The 27,229-nt window shown below is 38.2% G+C and overlaps 1 protein-coding gene and 1 pseudogene across 1 annotated transcript; both read right to left on the reverse strand.

The window, feature by feature from the left end:
• Positions 1 to 7,027: 7,027 nt before the first annotated feature.
• Positions 7,028 to 14,509, reverse strand: CDX4 (caudal type homeobox 4). The gene is made up of 3 exons (XM_041000090.1): positions 14,008 to 14,509; positions 8,212 to 8,357; positions 7,028 to 7,234 (listed from the first exon to the last, which is right to left on the reverse strand). Exons 1-3 carry the CDS (start codon positions 14,507 to 14,509, stop codon positions 7,028 to 7,030), a joined length of 855 nt encoding a protein of 284 aa, XP_040856024.1.
• Positions 14,510 to 26,772: 12,263 nt separating this feature from the next.
• LOC121169615 lies at positions 26,773 to 26,919 on the reverse strand (annotated as a pseudogene).
• Positions 26,920 to 27,229: the final 310 nt, after the last annotated feature.

Below are 27,229 nucleotides of genomic sequence, written 5' to 3' on the forward strand. Positions count from 1 at the left end.
ATAATATTATACTCTTCATATCCATATTTAAATAAAAAAGAAATGGAGGGGGTGAGTAGTGAAAATACTTAGGTGCTAGTAATGTGCTGCTTTTAATTTGGATGATGGATGTGTGGTCAGAGTGTCAAAAGCTACATTTATCTATTTACTTACATACATTTCTTTTTTTAACATACATTTCTTGAGCTGTTTACTGTGTTTAAATAAAATGTAAAAAAGAAAAACGATGTTTCAACTGGAAAGAACAATAAGTGAAATTGAAAATGCCACAGGGAAAAAAAAAAAGAAAAGAAAATAATTCACCCCCTCAAAAAACAAACAAACAAACAAACAAAAAGGAAAATGCCACAGAAAGGACAGACAGCAGAGTAGATAAAACAGAAAAACAATCAATGAAACTGAAGAGATGTTATTTGAAAATCCAGAGTTAGTGTTAAAAATGAAAAATAACCAACAAGAATGAGGAAAGCTAACTGAAATTTGAGTCAACATAAAAAGAATAAACAATCTGATTATTGTGATTGAGGAGAGATTTGAGAATCCCAAAGGTGTATAAAGCATATTCAAAGAGTTAATAAAGATAATGTAACAAATCTTGAGAAAAGTGCAACTACCTGTGTATACGAAGATCAAATGTCAGTCAAATTCAACACAGCCAGATTAAGGCAGATTATAATCAAGCTCTCCAATGCTAAAGAGGAGGAGGTTGTAAAAGAAGCACATAATAAATGAAGGGGATCCCGATTTGCCTGATTGTAGATTTCTCAGCAAAAATAAAAATAAAAAATCCTTCAGGGCTGGCATGCAGTGGTGGAAGACATTCACAATACTGAAGGCAAAATAAATTCCAACAAAGAATGTCACTTCCACAAAACTGTCCTTCAAATGAGGGAGAGATGTCAATTGAGTAAGAAGAAAATATGGTAAGTTAGGAAACTTTAGAGTAACTATATAAGCAAATTCAGATTGCTCTAATATTATAAACATGATATATAAACTATTCATATTTTTTTAAATAAAGACCCAAGAACTAATAACTGCATTATAATGTTAAGAGGTAGGCAGTATAGAAAAAGGTAAAACAGAATGTCAGAAACTGAAAATATGAAGAGCAATAGAATATTAGAGTTCTTTATTAGCATTTCTTATGTGTTTGTTTTGGTTTTATTCTTTATAATCAATGTTAAATGGACTGATGAATAAAGAAAGTGTAATCTATATAGATAACAGGATACTATATTATGGCCATTGAAGGATGAAGTCTTGTTATTCAAAACAGAGTGGGTAAACTAGAAGTCATTCTGTTAAGTACAATAAGCCAAGTGTGGAAAGGCAAGTATTTTACGCTCTTTCATATGTGGAGACTAAAAAACAAAAAAAAATAACACACACACACACACAAAAAAACCAAAAACCCTGTGATCCCATAGAAGTTAAGGATGTACTGTTAGTCAATGAAGGAAAGGAAACCAAGTGGGGAGAACTGTATGCAGAAAGATTGACTAATGGGCACTAAATTATAGTTAGATAGTACTATGAAGTTCTGAGATTCTTCTGCATAGTATGGTGATGTTAAGACACTATACAGTTCTCTATTAAAATTCAAACATAGGATTTCTGGTGTTTTCAATATAAATAAATGTTAAATGAAGAAATAGATATGTTTACTCTGATTTTTCATTATACAATCTATATACATATCAAAGTATAGTACTCCATAGATACACCCAGTTTTCTACATCTTCTGGAAGATTTCAATTTAAAACATTGTTAACAATAAAAATAAAAATAAAAATAAAAATGTTAAAAAGCATTATCAAAGGACCCAATTGTCCCACTTCTGAATACACAGCCAAAGAAGATGAAATCATTTCAAATTCTGTATCTGCATTCCCACATTTATTGTTGTACTAGTTATAAAATCTAAGATATAGAATCAGTCTATAGGTCCATAAGTGCATAAATGTTCATAAATGGATAAATAAAATATAGTATGCACATGCACTATATTATTCAACCATAAAAAAGAATGATGCCCTATTATTTGCAGCAAAATGGATGAAATTGATAAATATGTCAAACACAGAAAAATGCTTCTCTCTCATATGTATAAACTTTAAAAGTCAAAATGAATGCAAAATAGTGATAACTAGAGACTTGTAAAGCTGGGGAAAGAGGAACTAGAAAGAGATTGAATAACTGATAGCAGATTATAATGAGATGGAAGGAATGAATTTTGATGCTCTAAGGCATAATGAATGCTGTGTCCTTTTTTGGAGGGGGGTGGATGATAGCTTACATTGACCTATATTTTATGAATGCCTGGAAGGAAGGCATTCCAATGCTGCAAATATAGGGTGGTGATGGAAGATTGAGATGTTGATTGCCACATTCAGTACACATTGTGTATTCACACATATATTCAAACATCACATTGTACACCAAAAGCAGGGACCATAATAGCATGTTAAGCATGTATTTAAAAAAATCATATAGATATTTGGTTCCAGAATTAGGTAAAATTAGAACTACGTGCTTCATTTTCTAATTCAGTGTTTTTTACCACATGATGTAAATACCTACTTTACTGCTGCCTCATAATTTTGTCACTGAATTCGCAGAGTAGTTCTTTGCTTTTCATTGTTACATGGAATTCTTGGAATTCATGGAATGCTCATCTACTTTTAGTCTTTCTCTAACCTTCAAACACATTTCCATGATATGATGTAATTATTATCAATTACTAGTGTCCCACCCTAGGGATTCATTCAGACATGAAAGTGAAAGTAATTCCTGTCAGCCCTGGCAGCATGGCCTAGCAGCTAAAGTCCTTACCTTGAACATGCCAGGATCCCATATTGGTGCCGGTTCCAATCCCAGCAGCTCCACTTCCCATGCAGCTCCCTGCTTGTGGTCTGGGAAAGCAGTTGAGGGTGGCCCAAAGCTTTGGCACCCGGCACCAGTGTGGGAGACCCAGAAGAGCTTCTGGCTCCTGGCTTGGGATTGGCTCAGCTCCGGCCATTGTAGCCGCTTGGGGAGTGAATCATCGGACAGAAGTTCTTCCTCTCTGTCTCTCCTCCTCTCTGTATATCTGACTTTACAATAAATAAATAAACCTTAAAAAAAAAAAAGTAATTCCTGTCTGGCAATGCAAAACCCAAATTACATAACATGACTATTTCCATAGACTAAATTTCTTAGTGATTCTCTCTCTTCCGTTTCAAATTTATAATCATTCTGCTGTATTTTAAGCAGTTTGCTTAAGGTTTACCCGTATTATGAGATAGTGTATTTGTTTAAAAGTATATGTTTGGCCCGGTGGCGTGGCCTAGTGGCTAAAGTCCTTGCCTTGAACGCGCCAGAATTCCATATTGGCACCAGTTCTAATCTCGGCAGCTCCACTTCCCATCCAGCTCTCTGCTTGTGGCCTGGGAAAGCAGTTGAGGATGGCCCAGAGCCTTGGGACCCTGCACCTGCGTGGGAGACCTGGAGGAAGCTCCTGGCTCTTGGCTTCGGATTGGCACAGCACCAGCCGTTGTGGTCACTTTGTGAGTGAATCATCGGTTGGAAGATCTTCTTCTCCGTCTCTCCTTCTCTCTGTATGTATCTGACTTTGCAATAAAAATAAATGAATCTTTTTTAAAAAGTACATGTTAATTCATTTTGACATATATGTACTTGCACAAAACTTTCACCAGAATTAAGACAATTAGTATTCCCAAATCATTCCCACAATGTTTCTCATGCTGTGCTATAGTGTATTCTCTATTCTATTCCCCTTCCTTCCTCACTAATTTCTTCATCCTTTCTTACTGGCTTGGTAGTATTAAAATGTTCCAATTTAGAAACGCAGCCAAATTCTTTGGATCTGAGCCAGGAATGAGAAAGCTTTCCTTGGGCCTTGCTTCCATCCTCATTTGAAAAGAAGTCAGATATCCCCAAATACCTTCCTTCACTGCTACCAACAACTGCCAGATAAACTGGGGGCCTTAAGAATGGCACTATGGGGCCCGGCGCGGTGGCACAAGTGGTTAAAGGTCCTCGCCTTGCACGCCCGGGATCCCATATGGGCGCCGGTTCTAATCCCTGCAGCCCCGCTTCCCTTCCAGCTCCCTGCCTGTGGCCTGGGAAAGCAGTCGAGGACGGCCCAAAGCTTTGGGACCCTGCACCCGCGTGGGAGACCCGGAAGAGGCTCCTGGCTTTGGATCGGCATAGTATCGGCCTGTTGCGCTCACTTGGGGAGTGAATCATCGGACGGAAGATCTTCCTCTCTGTCTCTCCTCTCTGTATATCCGCCTTTCCAATGAAAAAAATAATAAAAATAAATCTTTAAAAAAAAAAAAAAAGAATGGCACTATGATACTGGAGCACTTCAATGAGCTGCAAAGAGGACTTTAAAACTGTGAACATTTTTTGAGTAAATAATAAAGAAATATTTTGGTGGATTGATATTTCCTAAGAAAGCATTTTTCTTATTATAAAACTTCATAAATTTGAAAAACAATTAAAAGAAAACCAACGACACCAATGTCAGTCATTTGGTATATTTTCATTTTTGCCTGTTTGCTCATCAGGGAAAAAAGCAAAGCTTCTTTATTGAAATCTACTATGAATACATCTTTGAGCTTTGATATTTAGCCTTCTTTTCTCTATAAACTTCCAAAATATACAACCATAATTTATTTCTAAAAGCTTGAGAGTGTATAGTGTTCCCAGGTCTCAGAAAGAAATCAAAGTGTCTTCTTAGAGCAAATATCTGCAATATGCTTTTAGGATCAAAAGCTGAATTATTTTTGTTTTATTTGCAGATTCCAGAGACTCAGAATCTGTAAAGTCAGGGAGATGCCTCTTGTCTGGGAAACAAAAGTTTCCAGAAGGGAAAGAGCAACTCCTGTGAAAATTTATCTGCTATAGCAAATAATGTAGCAAAAGTGGATGGGTAGCAAAGATGAGATCCGAATGTACATATACAGGTGACATTCATATTCTGCTCTCATTGGATTGGAATTACTCACTTCAATGCTTATGTTCTGTTTTCAGCACTTCCAGGTGGCCTTCCAGCCTATTAGCATGTCTAAATTTGTCAGAGAATGTGATGTGGAGTAGAGTGTGTGTTGTCCCGGAAATCATGAAACTCATAACACATGCTTGGCACAGAGTAGGCACTATATACACATCCTTAGAATCAGTGAATCTGAGTTCTAGCCCCAGCTTTATCATTAACTTGCTGGAAACCAGCTTTTTGAAGAGAAGGGAATTTAAATTAGTCCATTTTACCATCGCACCCCACAATATAAAGATATGAGCTAAAACAAGTAAATTGAAAATGGTGTCTCTCTAATTTGTTAAGTTATAAAGAATAGACCAAATAATATAAAAGTGTGAATGTGTGTTGAAAATGATAAAACGTTACTCTCATGTAAGGTATTATTAAGATAATTAGCTGAAATCCCAAATTCAATGATTGAGAGATTAGTGGAACTAAAAAAACAAAGGGATAAGCTGCATTATTAAGTGGTAATTATCCACCCATTGTTATTTAGGGAGCTGTGTGAAATTTCAAAAGTATTAATCATACAGAAAATGAATGGAGAGAAGTGCTCACTTAGACTTACCCTTAGAAACTGGAAAGGATGATCCTATGTAGCATTCAAGTATGTATTAACATCCACAGTTGCTTTGCTGTGTGCCTTTGCAAAAGTGACCTGACTGCTCACACCTCAGTTTCCTCATCAATAAAATGGGCCTATTGATCCTTTCCACATAAGTGTGTTGTGAAGATTATAATTTGAAAAGATCAGGTCAGAGATGAGATGGCTTCCTTTGAAATCCTTTCACAATGACATGGTTTATCCTCAGGGGCAATCACAGAAATCAAGCCCACATTTTAGATATTCATAGAGAAAGGAAAGGCACAGTTCTTACATCCAACAAAGACATACAGTTATGCTCAAAATTCTGTTAATTTTCTTAGGGATTATAAGGACGGGTTTTTGAATGCTTGAATGCTTTCCTTACTTTAATGAACTTTTCTTTTAAACCATCTAATTTTAAAGGCATTGGCCACTTACTAGACTCCTGACCAAACTTCCAGGCGATTCTGGTCATTGTATCTCCTTTCTTAACCAACTTGAATATTTGTAACCCATAAGCTGCAGCTCCTTGGATTACACAGCATTGACATGTTAATGAATGGGTAAAATTGGACAGTTGAAATGTAATGACACAGAGATACAGAGCAGTCCACTTTCCTTACGCTCAACTGTCTTACTAACACTGAACTACAATGGCATTGGGAGTGAAAAGAGAATGGTGGGAGAATTTATTCTATATGTTGAAGGTCTGCATGGCTGATGACTCAGCTAAACTGGCCTGGGTTGTTCTGGTCTGATTTTGTTGCTTTGATAAGATTTGAAATCAACACTGCAGGTTACAAGTTCTGAGATAATTGATGCCAGACATGTATGATGCCAGGGACAGAATGGTCTTTTTATTTGTTATTTTTATTAATCAGTGACAACAAGTTCAGAATCATCTCTTGATGACTTTTTGAACAGTTATCTTTTTATGAACATTTGGTTAGCTTTTGAACTTACATAAGTAGCTAAATTTCTGCTTACCTTTTCCCACCCCGTACAGACAGCATAAATGAGTACACTTAGTATCAAATTACAAACAAGTATACAAACACAAGTGTTCCGCCTAGCAGAATTATCTTTTACAGTCTCTTCGGGAGAAAGTTTCTGAAATCATGAACAGAATTGCAAAGGCCTGTGATCACAGCTTTTCACCGCATAGCTCACTCACCACTAAGCTTCCTCAGTTGACACATAGTACAGAATGTAATAGGAGCTTTCTTTGGGATAGTTTGAGTTCCCTGAATTATCTTCAACTCATTGCATGTTCACTTGTTCCAAATACTTCCTTAGAAGGAATTACAACTCTGCTTTAACTTCCATGCTGATACCTTGGAGACCAAAAATGCACCTCTAAAGCAAGAGTGCTTTCCATTTCCCTTGGCTTTCTTTCATTCAGAGATTATGACCTGCTGTATTTCTATTGGCTGAAATCCATGGACAGCTGATGGGGTGCTGAAAAAAGTGTTAGGTAGTTCTCCAGGGCTGATGGAGCCAGAGTCACTTTGCATGGAGCCTCCACTGTTCTCAAACTGGGAGATTTTCTTTTTGATTATCTTTCTCTCCTTGGCTCTACGATTCTGAAACCAGATTTTCACCTGAAATACAAAATCTTGCAATTACGGAATGCAGTTAATGTGCTAATTGTTGTTATATTTTATTGGTGCCTTAATATTTACAAAGCCCTTTCATGTACATCACTTCATTTGACCTTATGAAGTAGGCCTAAGAGGTTAATAAAAACTTCCAGTGCTGAAGACACAAAATTGCATGAAATAGTAATATTGTCTCTTACTGCAGTGCTCTTTATATTACAGGTAGGAATCATGATAGAGTGACCAACGCTGAGAAGTGCTGGAAAGAGAGAGCAATTTAAACAACAAAGGTAATTTGTTAGATTCCAATGTTTCTTCACACATAGTTGGAAGCAAGCTACATAGGATAAGGCCATACAATGATGAGCTTTAAAGTTCTAGAATTATGAGGTTCTAGAATTGCTCTTGTACTAAAGTAAAAATATGTCATGTAGATATGTAAAGTCTGAACAAGCAGAAACTGTTAATCCTTAATGGTTATAATCTTAATTGAGTGCCTATAATAAATTAAATTCGAAGCAAGTATAATAGGTTTATTTAGACTACCAACAATTTAAATTTCCTATCCTGAATAATAGGAAAAAAAAAAAAAAGCCCAGTTCTTCAAGTAGCAACATTGGTTTTCAGCTACTGTTTTAGATGAACTAATATGAACCTATTGATTGCCATGGTTACCAAAATTCACTTTAAACATTGATTATGACTACATGGACAAACAGATCAAAGTTTTGCCTTGACCAATTCTTTTCTATTTTATTTTCCTTATCTCATATTTCCATACCCACATGGTACCCACCACACTGAATTGTTAACAAACCCACGAAGCAAAAATAGACTAAGCTAAAATGTCCAGTAGGATAAACATGGGCCTTAGGAGAACTTGGCAGATGTTTTTTTTCCACTCCTGTTTATAGTCTTCTCATAAACCTCAGCCTATTGAAATGATTATATGGAACATGTTAGATATACTTCTAGAGTACCTGTCTCTCAGAAAGGCCCAGATTAACTGCCAGCTCTGATTTTCTCCGGATGGTGATGTATCTATTGCAATGAAATTCCTTTTCCAGTTCCAATCTTTGATGATCTGTGTAAACCACGCGATATTTTTCTTTTGTCCTGGTTTTCCCTGTTAGGAGATAAAACATCTCGTTTATCCTTAGTATGCTTTTTTGGAAGCTATTTTGGTTGGAGGAATTATAGTCACTGCTCTTACCCTTATCTATTACTTCAAAATACAAAGTTTATTTTTGTATGACATATGTCTAAAATCCATTTCCCAATTAAATGTTCTCATCAGTTCTGTATTATATGTATTTATCAATATAAGAAACTAACATTCTTCCTAATTAGCATTTCTCCTAAGATGACCAATCAAACCACATATTATCATTGACCCACTATGAAACTAAAACATTTAGAATGCTTAAAGCATTAACCCAAGATTTTTGTTTCTTCCCTACTCAATGTGGGAATGGCATTGGCAATAGCAGTAACATCATTTATGCATAAATTTCTTATTTTATGTGGTCCTTTTATACTGTTTCCTATTAAATCTCTTGTCTACCCTATGGAATAATGTATAATATGTGCTGACACACTTTACAGATTAGAAATCTGAGACTCAGTTTATGTAAGAGACAGTGCTAGTGAGCTGACAAGTGGGATCAAAACCCCATACCTTTAACCCCTAGTTTAGTGTGGCAAATGTTATGCCGAGTTTATGCATGCTAGAAAATATAAGAATGTCTCAAGTGTGGCAAGCTATTTTAGAATATTGATATTAAAGTTGCATATACTCCCTAGGGAGAGTATGATTTAGATATTAATTTAAAAACATTTCTTATCCCTGAGTATAGCCCTTATGACATTTATGGGGGGCTGGTTTTGTGTGTGTGTGAGTTTTTAATTTCTAAGTGGACAGTGAATGGGGAAACAATGGATGTTGACTTAAGCAGAATAAATTAACTATTCCATGCCCTCTGAATGGATATCCAAATATTTGCTTTGTGTAACAACATTTAACTAATTTCTAACGCCATCCTTCAAAGAGTTTGATTCCTCCTTTCAAATTTTCCAAAGGTGATTAGGAAGTTTCCCTTTTCTTTTCAATTCCTCAGACTCCCTCCAGGATTTTCTCCTTTCCTCTATGGCTTTTAGAAACTCCTTCTGATCTTCCCTGTTTTTTTGATGTGAGGTTTTGGGGGGTGGTCGATTTTTAGGACAAAGACTCCTTTAAAGTGGTTCCCTAAACTCTATTGAGGTGTTAAGATGCTGCACAAGCCTAACAAAGAAGCTACATAGCATCAGATCCCATCCTGAACCCTCTTTACATTCAGGAACACTTGCCAATTGGTTTGGAATTTACAAGCCCTAAACAAATGTCAGACATTCTTTCATCTCCAGGAAAGAAGGAAAGGAAAAAAGAAAGAAAGAAAAAAGAAAGAAAAAAGACAGACAGACAGACAGACATGAGTATAGAAACAAAATTTAGATGAGAAACATATTTTAGAATTAAAATAAAAAGGTTGAATTACTCATGAACTAGATCAAATTTATCCCTTTAAGAATGGAAGATGATTAGCATTAGCTGGTTAATCAATCTTAAGAACTCAAAAATTTGAGTTGATTTTCTGCATCCAAGCAGAAAATGTAGGAAACCAGGGAGTTTCCTTTTAGTATATTGCAAAGACATAATGTGTATTTGGGGACAAAACAAAAGCTAAAGGATTAATTTATTTTCAGAACCTCAAGTCTTGAGTTCAAAATACATTTTGGAGGTGGTTCCTGAAACCCTTCTTACTTCCTTTTAAGTGGTTGAGTGTTTAAATACTAATTCAGAAAAAGAGAGGTGAAAATTTAACTTCTGTGTGTTAAGCTTTGTGCTCTTTCATAATCAGTAAATATAACCAGACTGCAAGAACTCTGGAAAGGTTGCAGTTCTTCCCCTCCCCCATTGGTCATAAATTCGCCTATTGTAGTTTCTTGTGAGGATAATAAAGTCAAGACCAGGCCTCTTTATTTGCCATGAAAATCCTCACCCTTTCCGGCAATATAACCACTGAAGAAAGGAGCGATGAGGAAGAGCCTGGATGCATATCAAAGACGTGAAGTGTTCAAAAAGGTCTGCTACCCTGTCTGACAGATAAGACCTAAAACCCAAGAAGCTGTAACTCAGGGGAGAATACTGGCTGCACAGTTTACAAAGAGAACTAAGTACAAATTTCTTATTTTGCCTCTTCTGCCCTCGTTCCCTGTCTCCTCATCATCCAGTCCCCCGGCTAACCACTGCCCTTTCCCTTTAAATGATCTAGACTGAAGGGAGTATTAGCATTTTCTTGTTTAGCACAATGTTCATATCCCCATTTCCAAGTACCAACCAAATACCAAGAGTACTTGTTTTTACTGTTTAAACTATTCTCTTCTAGACATTATGCCACTTCAGAAGGTGAGGGATTCCCTTCTCAGCTGCTGTAGTGAGTTACTGCCAGAAAGTAACCAAGTATAAGATGTATTACAGAGCTATTTCCATTCCTCTGTCCCAGGATTTTCATGGCCTCATCCCTAAAGATTCATGGAAACAGCCATAACTCAAGAAAAAAGGGACTCTTTCTCATCATCTGAAAAGACATCCCCACAGGCTTTGCAAGACAATATTATCATATGTGATGACCTTTCCTAGGTGAAATGAAAATGGTGCTTATTGAGAGACTAGATGAGAAAGTGGTGTTAGGCAGGAAAGCACTCTCTAAACCTAGGGTTCACGAAGATGTTAGCAGTAAGGGGAAAAATGATAAAACAAATTTTCTTCTGTAGGGAATATCGGGAGACCCTATACAAAGACTTCATCTTGTGATACTACTTGACTGCTTTTAGCTAATAATTGCACTCACATGTATTTTAAGTAGCTGTCCAACTAAACGAGCAAAACTAAGAAATGGCATGCCTCAAGTATCATTAATCAACTCATTTTAGAAAGTGTCTTTTAAGCGTAGTTTCCACTAACCTAATCAGAGTCAGAGTTACTTCCTTCTCTCCCCTTTATTACCATCACTTAACACGAAAGTCTTGCGGTAGTCCTGCTTAGATTCGGACCTTAGAAACACTCATCTAGGGCCAAAACTCTTGATAAAAGGAGGAAGAAAAATAATTCCCAGCTTTAAACAATTTAAAGATTTCCACAGAAATCTTTCTGTCAAACTTTTTTGTGTAACCTTTAAAATATGATTACTATTGGGACATACCAATTATAGAGCTGAGTGGAAATTAAAAAAATCTTACTGTTTAAAGCAGATTATGGGGCAGTAATTTACTCTATATGTCAGCACGCTTGCTTTCATTAGAAAAGTAAATGCTATAATAGTCATTATGAAAGGCTTTTTGATTTTCTGTAATACAAATATTTTCTTTAAGTCTATTTAAAACGCTTTTTAGCAATATAAAGAACCTTCAATTAATTACCTTAATCAGGAAGGAACAACTTCAATTTTGTATTACATGTATTATCCTCAAGCCTTAAAACCACATTTTGTCCCACAGTGCAATAAGCAGAAGTAGAATATTTAGGAGCATCTGGCACTCATTAATTTAACAAAAATTTGTTTAACACCACTATGTGCTGGGCATATAAATGGGTGCATTTTTATTTGTAGTGGTCCAGTGAGGTGACTGGCTTAAATTTTTCATGAGATTTATAACCTGACATCCACAAAAGGCCTCCAATAATTTCCCAAAATTATATTAAACATTGCTTAGGTGTGTGTGATAGTGCTGATATGCTTTTGTACATTTTTCTTGGAGGAAAGCCCATATTTTCAATAGTATTTCCAAACTGGTAAATTAGACGTATGTGTAAGTGCTGATACACTTTTGCACATTTTCCTAGGAGGAAAGCCCATATTTTTATAATACTCTCAAATCACTAAATATGCATCTATATCTATAATAATATATCAAAATGATAATTTTGCTTATGAAATACTAAAGCAAAATGGAATTTAAATTTAATAAAGCCTTATTGATAGGATAGGCTGCCAAGAGTCAATTAAGTTCCTGTATTATTCAGTTTTAAATTTCTGATAGCATTTGGAAAGGAACTCTTCTGAAGGTGATATTGTAAAGTCAAGTTTGCAAGATTGATGAAGTTATCACAAATTAAGGCAGTCTCTTCTGCTCAAATGGCTCCAGTTCATAAAAATGGAAGTGGGGGACTTTCAACCAGAGGAGTCTGTCATAATTTACTTCATAAAAAGAATATTTATGGAGCAAGATATTTTATCTTGTCCTTGTTTCATTGATCTCCATTCTAAGCTATATGCCAATGATCTTCTAAAGTGTTTGTAAACATAATCCTGAATGGGGAGGGCTGCTTTTCTGCCTTTTTGGTGTCTTTTGCTGATAGAGTTTAGTAAATGGATGTTAATTACAACCCTGAGGTTAGAAGTAATAACAGCCCTGGAACTGCTCCATGCTAATTTCATTTTCTATCCTGCTTAGTGAAATAACTCACCTAAATATTTTTTAATGCAGATTTACCCCAGAATTGTTTGAAGATAATTATTTCAGCTCATCTTTTAACTTGGGATTGCCACCCTAATAATGTTCTAGCTACCGGGAACTTTCTCTTAGCTAGAATTCTAATGGCAAAACTGATCCCTTCCCATTTTCCAGTTCTTCCAGTCTTTACTTTTTGGAGGGGAGAGAAAATGCATAATTGTGAACAGCAGTATAATCACTGTGGACAAATGCTATTGAAATGTCAATTCCTCCTCAGGGGGATGAAAGAGGTAGAGTCTTTTTTTTTTTTTTTTAACTAAATCTAACGACAGGGAGCAAGAGTTGGAGTAATAAGAATGTGATAAAAGAACAACTGTAGCTGAAAACAAACATCCTCCCCTCCCCATCGAAGATTAAAGCAGAACTCCCACTTCCCCGCCCCCAGTTTCCAGGGTCGCCTGCTGGCTTACTGGTAGGTTTTACGCGGAGATTCTGTGTTGGCGCGGTACTGCAGACCTGCATTCAGCCCTAGCGCTTCGGGACTTGCAGCCTGATGAGGAGGGCTTTAGCCACGCATCGGTGTAAAGGCTGAGTCACGCGTATTGCGTGTCAGCTTAGCTCAGCGCCTTAGCTTTTTAGCCCGCCTTGATGCTTCCATTGGGGTAGGAACGTTTTAAGAAGGCAATGGGTTTCAAGTCAACTCGCCTCTGCCAACTTCTGCGAAGGAAGCAGAAGCTTTCTTAAGAGGCCAAGGTGAGGAAGGATACTTTGCCATCGGAACTTTCATGGTTAAATTGGAGGGGTTGTTGCCAGTCAATCACCGTGATTCTAAGTTTAAGGTCAATGTTTTTTTGGGGGGATCCGGTCTCTCGGATGGGAAAGGACCTGGACCAGGAACGGCCAAGCAACAGTGTCCGAACATTGGGACACCACGCTTGCCCGTCTATTCGTTGACCAGCTTTTTTCCAGTGCATAAATTTTCCCATTTGGGCGACGGGGAGATTGGATCCTAATCCTTGGGATTCTACATGTCCATCCTCTATGTTCTCATTCCCTCGATTGATCAGGAGATAGCGAAAAACATCCCTAGGTTAGATATAATCCGGAGAGCTACACATAGCGGGATTTGAGCTCAGAGTGACGCAGTACCTAACCACGAAGGGGGCTCCTAAGTTAAGCTTTCGCTGGAAAGGCTTGAGGGGTAATAGGACAGGTTGATCAAGAAAGTAAAAGAGAAAGGAAGATCTGGAAAAGTGCCTGGATGTTGGAATCCATGTACTCACCAGTGACCTGCACGGTCTTGCGCATCCATGCATAAGGGCTGTGGCGGCTCCTGTTTGGGGAACTTGTGTCCGAAGTGCCCGCGTCAATGGGAACCAGTGATCCACTGGCCGGGGCTGACAGATTGCCACTGCTGCCTCCACCACCGGTGGGGCCCAGGTTGCTGTAGTCGGGCGAGCCGAAAGCTCCGGGACTAGAGGTCATGTCGCTCAGGGCTACCGTGCCCATTGTACTAGACGGCCCAGAGTATGCGCTCCAGTCTTCCCGAGGGGGACTGTAGGGTGAACTCCAGCCCCCCAGAGACTGCCCATGAGGATCCAGACTGGGCATGTGAGGATACCCCATGTAATGAGGGTAAGCTGGAGCCGCACCGAAATTGGAGGCTGGCAGCGGACTCCCACCGCTGCCGGAGCTGCTCACCCCGACGGTGTTGCCCCCTCCGGGATTCCTGATAGTGCCCGGGTACATGCCCGCTTCTTTCTCCAAAAGACAGTTTCCGTACATGCTGCCTTAGCTAGAAGGAAGCAACTCCCCTAAGCCATCCTGAGATCCCTATGATGCCCCAACCCGACTTTTAGAAGGCGTAGAGAATAAACTGATCAGGACCGGGTTGTGCCCAAAGCTCCTCCGCGCTCCTCAGACTATTCCATCCTGCATTTCCTGCCCTGAAGGTTTCCAGGTAACTTGTAGCCCAGTATAGACAGGCCACCAATGGTTGGGCTGACGTCAAGGGGCTTCAGGTTTTTACATAGCATTTGCATTCAAATGAAGGGCCATTTCACTTTCACAGGAACTCATTCACTCCGTGCCTCTAGCTCCAAGCTCTTGGGCTGTTCCGGCTCATCTTTCTTGAGTCTGTATTTCTGGTCCCAATGGGGTTTTGTACTCACTGCCTCCAAAATGAAGCAGAGACGTATAGAAGCACGGTAAAGTGCTGCTTTCTGGGATTCACTGGCTCCTGCCTTTACACTTATCTTCCTGCTGCCCAGCCTGCACTCTTGGTCTCCCCACTATCCACATTTCCTGGTAGAGCTTTTCGACTTGGCTCTGGCAGAGATGCTACTGAAAGGGAATCTTTTCTTCTTCTCCCTACCCTACCCCTCGATAGGATACCTTTGTTCTTAAAGAGATTAATTTCACAGTTACCTATACTATCTATTGAGCATCTGGTTTGGAACCACTACAGGCACTTGGGGATACAATAGTGCATAAGAAACAAAAATTCCTGCTCTGCCTTCTTATGGTTATAATCCAGATAATGACAGGCTGAATTTATAGGTTGCTTTGCAATATGCACAACTTAAAGAAAGACTGAGGGGATAAGTTATAAAAATGGGAAGGAGAGAACAATGTGCATTGTCGTCTCTCTTCATTTTATCTCACTTCATCAACCTCAAGAATCTATTCCTGCCGATTATAGCTTCAGTTCCAAAACTGGTTAACTCCAGGGGACAGGAACCCTTGCATACTGAAATCCACAGAAGCTATAATAGACTTGAGGATGTTTCCTTTATAAAGTTCCAGTCATGTTGAAAAAGACATGGGCTTGCCAGTCGATGCCAATACATACAAGATCTTGATGCAAGAAGCCAGATCATCTGTATTTCCCCTCTTCCGTATTTTTTTTTTCCTCTCAAGATTCACCACAGTTTTAAATGCAAACCAGTCTCTACTAAAAGCAGGTGATTCTCCACAAAACCCAAGCCTAAATTGTAATCCCATTTGGTTAATCTCTGTCTCACCTCTGAGTTTACTGGGTTTTTTTCCCTGAAAAAAATGCAGATCCGAATAACATCTACATTACAAGACAAATTTAGTGAGGTAATGCATGCCAGCTTGACACACAGCATTAAATCACTGCATTATAGAAACTGTTTTGTGTGTGAAGACATCAGTAGCAGATAGACAAAGTCTGTGACATAATTAAGTTTATATTCTAGAGGGGAGATACATTAATAACTAATTCAATTTTATGGAATGTGATAATCATAATGCTTTTTAAAAAAAGAAATCAGGGAAAATATTTAGGAAATGCTGTGGGAGTGTAAAATATGAGAGTTGATGAAGCAAGTTGTGAAGAGAGAGAGAGGATCCAGAAAGAGAAAAGGAGAAGAGAATGTCCTCTATCAGAGAAATGACAAGCAAGGCAGTGTGGTTAAAGAGGACATGAGGTCTAAAAGTTTTTAGGGGAATAACTATAGCAATAGTTCTTGGTTTCGCTCTAACTGGGGTAGGTCTACATTACAGGATTTTGAGCAGAAGAGGGGCTTCTCATCCAGCTCCTTGCTTATGGCTTGGGGAAGCAGCAGAGGGCGGCCCAAGTCCTTGGGGCCCTGTACTCCTGTGGGAGATTTGGAAGAGGGTCCTGGTTTCTGGCTTCAGATTGGTACAGCTCTGGCTGTTACAGCCATTGGAGAGTGAATCAGAAAATGGAAGACCTCTCTTTCCGATTCTTCTCTGAAAAATCTGCTTTTCCAATAGAAATAAATAAATCTTTTGAAAAAGAAGGATAAGTTAGCTGATCAAGAAGGCTGCTGCAATAATCCAGCTGAATGGCATGGGGCAGTGGGACGGAGAGAAGTGGTTGAAATCTGGATATTTCTTGAGGTCTGTTTCAGAGAACAAATATTTGGTCAACAAAGACTAGTTTGAAGTCTAATACTGAGAATGGTCTAAGGCACAGTAAACTAACATACTATAGTCACATTTTATTTATGATATCATCTTATTTTCATGACAGCCCCATGAGTTATTTATTATTATTCACATGTAAAGATGAAGAGACAGGTGCGCAGAAAGTTGGCAGTACTATTTAAATGCACACAGCTGATTGTGGTAAAGTTAGATTCCAGTTCTAGGCCATCCCGATGGCAAAGTGCATATTCTTGAATTGGTAACAGGCTAAATACACATGTCAGGATTCCAACCTGGTTTTTGGCATATAATTTCTTTCTGTGATCGGATTCTCAGGCCTGGAACTTGAGGCTATTCACAACATAGATCTAATTACCTACCCTTGCATTATTCCCTTTCACTTATTCTATCTGGAAGTTAGCTAGATTCCTTGATATTTGAAAGAATATGTTAGGATGGAAGCATGTGGAAGACTTTTAGAAGTTAACTCGATATTATTTTATAGATGAAGAAGGTGAGGGCTTAAGAGAGGACAGTAATCTTTAAGGAAGTGAATAAACCGATTTTTTTGATTACCATATTAGCATTCTTTCCACCTTAAAATGTATCTTTGGATACGCGTAACACCTGGGAGTGTTTCTCCTCAGATGTTTAAATGATAGACAGGAGATGTTGAAATTTTCCCTCTTTCCAAGACTCAACTCAAATGCTCCCTCCTCTCTAATGCTCTATGTGGCGGTACTTCTTTCCTCTTTTCTCAATGCCATTGTTGACTCTTTTCCACAACTGAATAATTAACACTATTTTTGTCTGCTTCAGAATTATTTAAGATCTTATCTGAATCTTTTTGGGTTTGAGCATCTTGAGTCCAGTGAATTTAAATACTCGAGTACATGGTAGGATCTTGAGAAACATTTGTGTGCTGAATCAATAAATGACATTGTAACTATATACTGGAAATTGCTATTTGACTCAGCTCTGTGGGTACTTGGAAAAGAAGTCAGTAAGAATTGTTGGTTTATATTTTTGTCTATGTGTTTTTGTCCGGATGCATTCATCTATGAGCAGATGGAGCAGACAAGGAAGTTCAGTTTAGTTTATTTGATTGGAGCATTTTATTTTTTGATCAAAATATTATCCGGAAAGGCCACTTCACTGCAATAATCATAGCGCCATTAGGGAGTGATCATTTAGTCTTTCTGAGATGTAAAGAGGTTGGGATCAAATGGGATTTCTCCAAGATTCTGGGCTGAGCTTCAGTGATTAGGTTATTTATAAGACTTGAGGGAGAAAATAGATATTAAATTGCATTGTAAATAACACAGCTCACCTGTGGTGGAGCATGAAAATCTGAGAAAACTTTTTTTTAAATGCGTGTAGTGCTTGAGTGGATTTTATACTACTTGGATAATTTCTAATCTTAGTCTGTACTCTTAGTCCTGTCAGAGTATCCCAAGGCTGCTCTTCATCCAACTATGGTTCCTAACTCTCCTTCTCTTTCCTGTGCCAGAATTGGACCTGGTTTGGACTTCTGAAGGGGCACAGGGATAGGAAAAGGGATCTCTTCGTAATGTGGAGCTTGGTTCCAAGTGACCTGTCACTGTGACTCTTCTACTCCTGGAGAGTGACGAAAAACATGTAGCCTCAAGTTCCTTTTACTGACATGATAGCTGCAGTTGAGATTAGAGAAGGGACTTAACAAGGCATAAATTACTAGGTGACCTTGTAAAACTAACATTTAAGCCCTAGCATACTTGACTATGGGTCTTTACAAGACACTCTACCTCTTCCAGCTTTAGTCCCCCATCATGAAAACATGGTTAGACAATAGAAACTTTTCTATAGGGATGTCGAGAGGATTGAGTGTTGAATGGTGTGTGCAGCAATTGGCCATAATTATTATCATCTTCAGGGTGATGGGCCTCCACAGGGCACATTTATGCATGGAAGATGCATAGTGATTGAAGACCCAGGACAGCTTAGCTATCCCTGCTATTTGAGTTTTGTTCTAAACACAGCTTTTGTAACTCACTCCAAATCCTTTCCCCGAGCTTCTTGGGCATACGGTTGGAAAGTATCCTAATTTCCTTTCTGTATGTGTGTAGCACTGTGATTGGGGTTTCTAATTTCCAGGGAACACCCTGAAGAATGGACACCATTAGATTGTGGGCCTGCCTTAATGTATCAGGAACAAAGCATATTTTGGTGATAAATCAGTGTTCTTTTATGTGAATATGCATTAAAATAGTAAAGCATTAGGGCTATGTATTCACCCTGCCCCCAGAAGGAGTTATTCAGTTTTGAGTTAGGAGAAGAATTAGGAAGCTCCAGGACTGTGAGATAATTGCCGAAATTACATAGTGAAAAAAAAAAAAACTGGTTTTTTTGTCATCCAAGAATGGCTCAATTCTAGGAGGGAGAAGGTATGTGAAGGAGCAGGTGGGGTCACTGCCTGATATTATAGTCCTAGAACTTACTAGGGATATGTGAGGGAGGGGTTTTTGGAGACGAGAGGAAGGAAGAAAGCAGAAAGGTCAACCAATAATGAAGAAACACTGCCAACCCAAAACTCAAGTTATGATAGGGGAATCTTAGACTATGAATCTGAGAGAATGAAGGAGGCTGGTTCTCTAAAAGAAAAAATGTAAGTGCAGTTCCTGGTGGTCTGTTTTGGAAAAAAGAACCAGAAGCCCAGTTCACAGAGCAGGTACTTTAGAACAGAAGCTGCTAGGGGTCTTTGCTGGTACAATCTCCACTCAGACTCACTACCATAAAAGGGAGTAGATAATGCCAGCATTATTTTATTCTGTGGGGACAGAGGTGAGAATAAAGAGTCAGTAAGATTTAGTCACTGGCCCAAGATTAAGCATTCAATGAGAAACAGCTAGTGAATCATTTTCTAGTCTAACTACAGTATTCATTCAGAGCCTGGGAGCTAGGACTTAGAAAAAAGTAGACTAGATGTTATGCCCATCTTTGCAAACACATTATAAAATTGGAAAATGGTGAGGCTATATGGGAGAGATGTAAATTAATTCTAAGAAGGACCTGGCTACCCTGAGGCCAGAAAGCACTGAGGTGAGTGAAAATTTTGATAAAAGAAATATGGAACCTCCCCCAAAATCTTTCTTATTATCAACATCCTGCATTATAATAGTAGATTTGCTACAATCTGGGGACTATCATCCAAAATTTTTATTTACATTCACTTTAACTATACAAATGTATATAAATGTATACCCATATCCACCACTGTGCTATCGACAAAGCAATTTCATTGCCTTAAAATCCTCTGTTTTGGGGATGGTAATGTGACCCAGCAGATTAAGTTCTCACCTGTTACACCAGCATTCCATATCAGAGTGCCAGTTTGAGTCCCAGTTGCTCTGCTTCCAATCCAACTCCCTCAGTGTTCCTGAGAAAGTAAGGGAGGTTGGTCCAAGTTTTTGGACTCCAAGCTATCCATGTAAGACATCCGAATGGAGTTTCTGGCTCCTGTCTTTGGTGTGGCCCAGCCCTGGATGTTAAGATCATTTGGGGAGTGAGCCAGTAGATGGACAATCTCTTTTTCTTTCTCTGTGTTTCTCTCTCCACCATCTTTCCTCTCTTCTCTCTCTAGCTCTTTTTCTTGCTTTCCCTTTGTCTTGGTTTCCTTAGCTGCCCCCTCTCTTGCTGCCTTGCTCCCTCTCCCTATCCCTCTACGTTTCAAACACAGAAAATAATATTTTTAAAACTTTGGTTTTCTGCCTATTCATCCCTTTTTTCCCCTAGTCCCCAGAAATCAATGATCTTTTTTTTGTTATTGTCTCCATAGATTTGTCTTTTCTAAAATGTCATATAGTTGGAATTATATGCTACATATCCACTCAAAATTGTTTTACTAAGTAACATGCTTTAAGTTTATCTCATGTCTTTTTTGACTTGATCATTTATTTTAGTACCAAATGATATAATAATTAATAGTTCATTTGTGTGATTGATTCATACATTCACCTGCCAAAGAACATCTTGTTTACTTCCAAGTTTTGGCAATTATGGATAAAGCTGATATGATCATTCATTGCTGAATGGGATCACAAATCCTTGGTGTGGACCATTGTGGTGTGCAATGTGTGGGATTCCCCTCCATCACAACACGTGAACAGGCAAAGGATATCAGAATCCCGCAATGGTGAGTTGAGATTCTGGTTATCCCAGATATTTGTGAAGAACTAAGGGCTATGTGATCTAGGGGGCTGGGATGCCATTGTTTTGGATTATAACAGCCCTGGGCAGAACAGTTTTTTTTTCACTTTTGCTTTCGAAGACTATATCCTCGTTTCTTACAATAAATCAACCAATCAAGTTTAAAGAACTGGTATTTTGGTAATTCAGTTTTCTTATCCACGAACTAACTCTCTATTCCTTTTTGATTTTGTTCAGTGTTTTGTAGTGTGTTTTATTAGATTTACACTTAAACATTTCTCTTCTTTGGTGCTATTTTAAATAAATATGTATTTTTATTTCAAAAATCCCCCTCTAACTACTGGAAACTGATCCTTTTATTTTAAATACTCTGCAATATTGCTCTGCTTATTAGTTTCAGGATGAGTTTTGACAATTCTTTTGAGTTTTAAACATACATAGCCATGCCATATGTGAACATATGGTTTCATTTCTTCCTTCCACATTTACCTACCTTTGATTTACTTATCTAGACTTAATGTATTTGCTAGAACTTTTCATATGATGTTGAAAAGAAATGGTGAATGGAGCCTTCTTCCTGATCTTAGCAAGAAAGCTTTAACTTTCTCACTACTAAGAATGATGTTAACTACAGGCTTTTGTGGATGTTTTTACTTAATATTTATTTGTTTGTTTATTGTCTTAGGAGAGGGAAGAGAGAGAATGAGAGTGAGAGAGATAGCTTATGCACTCATTACTTCACTCTCCCTAATGCCTGCAGCAGTTATAAAAGGACCAAGATGAAGCCAGAAACCCAGGCCTCAATCTAAGTCTCCCACATAGGTAGGAAAATGAGCTCCCACTTAATGAGCTGTCTCCCAGGGTATATATCAGCAGGAATCTGGAGTCTGAGGTGGAGCTGGTACTCAAGAGAAAGCGCTACATCATGGGATGCAGGCATCTGAAACACTGTCAACTACTGAGCCAAATGCCTATCTTGAAATTCTTTGAACCTTTCAAGTGAATTTAAACTACAGGCAATGAATTCTGAAATTTTTGGTCTGAGAAAAGTCTATTTTCTCTTTACTAAAAGCAAAAAATGATACTTTTTAAGGTATAGAATTCTAAATCCTTAACATATTTCATGTTATTTTCTTCTTCTTAGGTATAATTTGTAAGGTGTTAAGAAGTTGCAAAGCAAAAAAAGAAGTTAAATGCAATTCTAATCCTTGTTCCTTTGTAAGAAAGTTTTTTTTAAGTGTCTAACTTCCTTCATGAATTTTTCTTTATCTTTGATTTTCTGCAATTTGAATATAATAAGCCTAGATGGAAGTTCTTTTCAAAAATAACTTTTTCATTTATCCAGTTTGATAATCTCAACTTTCTGGATGTGGTTAAGGATCTGACATTAATTTTTGGAAATTCTGAATCACTTCAATTATTTCTTATCTTTCTTCTCCTAGTATTCCTATTTTAAAGGGTTTATTTATTTGAAAGGCAGAGAGAGAGAGAGATCTTTCATCTGCTAGTTCACTTCTCAAATGACTGCGACAGCTGAAGCTGTCATGCTGAAGCCAGAAACCAGGATTTTCTTCTAGGTCTTCCATGTGGATGCAGGACCCCAAACACTTTGCCATCTTTTGCTGCTTTTCCAGGTACTTAGCAGGGAGCTGGATTAGAATTGGAGCAACCGGGTCTTCAACCAGGCTCATATGGGATGCCAGTCAACCATTGTTGGTGGTGGTGACTTAATCCCCCCATGTTACAACATCTGCTTCAGCATTATGTGATTTTAGAAGCAGGTCTCAAATCCTTGATGATGCTGTGCCACTGAACCATGGACTTAACCTGTGGGAAGAGTTTTTGCTGCCCAAGGTGAAATAAGATGTTAAAATTGGATGGAGATGGGTATTACTCTTCCCTTGTGAGGAAGGCCACAGTGAATGTTGATATGGACTCTAGAATAGGATTGTGCTGTTATCCCTAGGGCAACTTGTTCCATTGATCAATAAATTTTTTCCTCCTTACTGCTTACTGCTCTGATAAAACCCCAGCGGAAGGCTCTGATAAAATGTTTTCTCCTGAGTTTTTTTTCTTTTTTATTAGAAGAAAAAATGTTTTCTCTTGAGTTTTTTTTTTAAGAAGAAAAGAATTCTCTAGCATATTTCACAATGGTTTCTTTTGTTCTCCCTTGCTGAAAACAAAATGAGAGCTTTCCCCTGTATTTATTGCAATGATCTGGTCGAACTCTAGGAGATAAAAATCATCAAAGAATGGAGGACACCACCACAAACATCCCATGGCTGATTTCCCTTGGAATTTTTAACTGTTGGGCTTCTCCATAGTGAAGCTTCAATTTGTCAGTTACAACTGAGGTCAGGTTTTCCTACTCTGGCACTGGTTCCTGCAGAAGTTTCTGTTTGTTGGTTTCTGGTCCTAAAAGCTATGACTTTCTATAATCACCTACATTTTGTCTTTTGCTATTTAGCCTCACTTCTCAGTGATGGATTTGACAGCAGTTTGGAACTTTGCGGTTTGTTCAACTTTTTACTTGTCATCACAGAGTGGGACTTCTAGGCTCCTTACATGTTAGGCAGAAAAATCAGAAGTCCAATTTTTATATTTTGATGATTGAATAATTCTAAAAATATTCCCTTATAACATGTGATAGTAATGAAATTCATGGTTTAGTATCCATAAATAAAATTTTATCATGAGATTGCCAAGTTCATTGTTCAGTCACTGTCTATAGTGGCTTTCGTGCTGTAGTGAAAGAACTGAATAGTTGCAGCAGAGACTCTATGACTCACAAATTCTTAGTTATTTACTCTGTTCTCTCTTACAGAAAACATTTGCTGGCTTGTGCTATAATTCAATGGATCCTGGAACCACGACAATGCAGAGGAGTTGAAATGCACAAGGTCTTTTTAATCCTGCCTAGGATGAGTCAGTAGGGTTGGTGTGGGGAGGTGAGGATGGAAACAGGATGGTCTGTGAAAGAAAACTAACGGAATGAATGCTGCCTAGACATAACCTCCTTTGTATCTTATCCTCTAAAACTGGCTCTTCAATTATCAAAATATTCATCCATAAATAATAGGAATGAATCATTAATTATTAGTCTAGAAGAGTTGGGAAGCCCCTTTAATGATGGTTGGTTGAAGAAATCAGCAATGAACTGGGCAAGTTGCACAATGCTGAGAGGTTTAAGTAGGTTTAGATGTAGGTCTTAATACTCTTCACAGACATTGAAAGAACTCTTTGTTTTGAGAGACTATGTCATCTTCATTTCCTTCTGATTAGAGTCCTCGAATGCAGAAGCTTTCATAATGGGACAGTAAACACAAACTCTCATATATTACACATGGGATATCTGAGGCCTATAAAAGGAATAAATTTGTTTTAGGTGGTTCTACAGGGTAGAGAGGAAGTGCAGGCACTTGGATTCCTGGCCCCTTGAAACATCTCTCCTTCAAACGTCTCTTTCCCGGGATTCATTCATTGCCCAAAGCAAAGTTAAAGGTACCAGCTTGATTTCACCTACCTGTGCCTCCTACTCTATCCAGAAATCCAGAGGGTTCAGCAAAGTTACAGCTTTTTAGTATTATCAAGTTTAATACAAATAGGTAATATTTGTAGAGGTACTAGCTATGAATAAGGTACTCTTCTAAACTTTTCATGTATTGCATGTATACTTGCTAAGTTAATCTTTAGTGCAATTTTAGGATTTCTGTTCTAAGAGTCTCACAAGCACACAGTGGGGTGGTCACTTAACTCAGGGTGCTGCAGTTAGTGAGTCCTGAAGACTGTTTGGGGTAGACATCAACACTTTGAGAAATAATGAAATGGTTCTGAACTGAGCAGTCTGGGTACAAACTCTACTAGGGCGTTCTGCATACAAAGAAGCAGTTGGCCAAAAGCCTTCAGAGGCAGATGTTCTAAGATAATGAGGTTACAGAGCTCCTGTTTTCCACTCTCTGGCACATAATGATCTCCTGGCGGTCTCAGGGGCTAGTTACAGTGGGAATGAAGATATGACCTTAGACTATTGACATTTCAGTAGGGAAATTTGATACCCCAGGAAAATAAAAACTGCTGGGAAGAGCTTGACAGAGTTTCCAATTTATAGAGAAGTTTTTGCTGCCCCTGCCCTCCAACCACTTATCTGCTTTTATAAATATGTACTTTGTGTCTCTTTTTCTGACTAGATGCACATTGTCTCTTCACTCTGGGTCATGCTGCACAGGTAGCAGCAAGTGGGAGATTCAAAATCAGGTATTCTAATTGTAGATTCTATGTGTTTAGACACTGCCAGAATTGGTAAACAACGTCAAGGTCAAAGCATGTTCTTGTTACTCCTCACTCACCGTTCTCACATTATTGCATCACATCTCTGAATAATGACTGGGATAGCCTCAATGAAGTGTTAAGTGTTTGCTGTTAATTCTTCCAAGGAGAAATTGAGTCAGAAAGAGACATCTACTAAGAGTGATGTTTTAATATGGAATTTCTAGCATAGTTAGGGGAATTTTTTCTACAGTCTTTCATATTACCTAAATTAAATATATGATTACTTTTTAACTATCCAAAATCAGGGTTTTTTTTCCCCGACCTTTCAACTCAAAACCTCGCTGAAGACTTTTAAAAAGGGGTCTTGTTTTGGTCAGCATTATGGTGTAGTGAATAAAGTTGCCACCTGTAACATACCACACGGACACCACACGGACACTGGTTTGAAGTCTGCTTGTCCTATTTTTGATCCAGCTGTCTGTTAGTGGCCTGGGAAAGAAGCAGCAGACCAGCCAAGTGCTAGGGCTCCTGTAATGTATGTGATGGTCCCTGAAGAAGCTCCTGGCTCCTGGCTTTTGAGCCTGTTTTGGCTGTCCTAGCAATTTGGGAAGAGAACCAGTGGATAAAAAATTCTCTCTATCTCTATCTATATATCTATATATCTATATATCTTATATCTATATCTATCTATCAGTGCAATTTAAGTAAATAAATTAGTCTTTTTAAGGGGGTTCTTGGGTTTATGTAAATTAATTCAAACAATTAGTGGATTTTCGAATTTGTCCTTTTTTAGTACTGAGTAGGTGCTTAATGCTTGTTTGCTGACACTCGACTGAATTAACAGCTGATTTTTTAAAAATATGCTTTATTGGAAAGTCAGATATACAGAGAGGAAGATCTTCTGTCCTATGATTCAGTGCCCAAGTAGCTGTAAGAGCCGGAGCTGAGCCAATCTGAAGCCAGGAGCCACGAGATTCTTCTGTGTTTCCCACGTGTTGCAGGGTCCCAAGGCTGGTCCTCAACTGCTTTCCCAGGCTCCAAGCAGAGAGTTGGGTGGGAAGTGGGTCTGCTGGAACACGAACCAGTGGCCATATGGGATCCCGGCACATGTAAGGCAAGAACTTTAGCCACTAGGATATTGGCCCAAGCGTTAGAGTTGATTTTTTTCTTATTGTTTTGGAAGATACAATTGTGCCTGTCTCAAGGCTCTCTATTATATGCTCTTTCTAGAATGATCATCTCCATAGCAAGTGGGCAATTCTCAAGTTGATTGTGCCATGGATCAAAGGAGCTTTCACTGTGTCTGAAATCATTGTGGCCATCCTTTTCCTTCAAACAAGCTTCATTTCATGTTCTGAGTTTTCAGTATGTAGCACCCAGACTTAATTCAAAGTCCTCTTCCTGGACTATTACAAAACTTCTGAAGTGATCTCTATATTCTCTACTTTATTCACAATCCCAAACTTCTTTTTACGGAGTTTATGCCATTCTCCAGATTAAAATCATGTTCATTGTTAATCAAATCAAGTTAATCTGGTATTCATAGTCTTTTCAACCTGTAGTTGCCTCAATTTTTATTGGTATTTTACATTGACACCTTGGTATTGCATTCTTTTAAGCTGGCATGCATGGGTCTATTGCTTTCCTTGTTAAAAAAAGTCATAAGGCCTAATTCAGGGAATAGTTTTCCACAATGCCTTTGGTAACTTTTCATGTAGAAGTGATTTATTCACTCTCAGAAACCCTGTAGCACTTATATCACATACTGACTTTAATCAAGATGATTTTTACTACACTTGATCTCAGCCAAAAGGCTGAGAAGCGATCAAGATTATTTTTGAACTTATAATATCTCCACTGCCTGATTTAGTACCCTGCACAAAGTGAGGGAACAATGATTTCACTAATGATTAAGTGGATGGCAGTATCTTGAAACTATAGAATTAAAACTATCTTTAAATTTCAAAGCCTCAATCTTCTGTCACATGTGGATGAATTTTCTAGACTTTGTTGATTACCCAATAAATATTCATTGACTGCCTTCTAATGGCTTGGATTCTGAAACAAAAGGAGGCATATCCCCTCTTCTCAAACAAATGGTAAGTTTGTAAATGGTAGTAAGTAGAAAATAATAAA

This window comes from Ochotona curzoniae, unplaced genomic scaffold (assembly GCF_017591425.1).
Source record: "Ochotona curzoniae isolate NIBS_2020 unplaced genomic scaffold, NIBS_Ocur_1.0 scaffold_1852, whole genome shotgun sequence".
In the NCBI taxonomy this organism is placed as follows: Eukaryota; Metazoa; Chordata; class Mammalia; order Lagomorpha; family Ochotonidae; genus Ochotona; species Ochotona curzoniae.

Coding starts and splice junctions, on each gene's coding strand:
- CDX4 (XM_041000090.1), bottom strand. CDS start 14,509: ATGTACGGAAACTGTCTTTTGGAGAAAGAAGCGGGCATGTACCCGGGC. Junction 8,358..14,007: donor CAAGACCGTGCAGGTCACTG/GTGAGTACATGG, acceptor ATCTCCTAACAG/GGAAAACCAGGACAAAAGAA. Junction 7,235..8,211: donor TGGGCCTTTCTGAGAGACAG/GTACTCTAGAAG, acceptor TTTGTATTTCAG/GTGAAAATCTGGTTTCAGAA.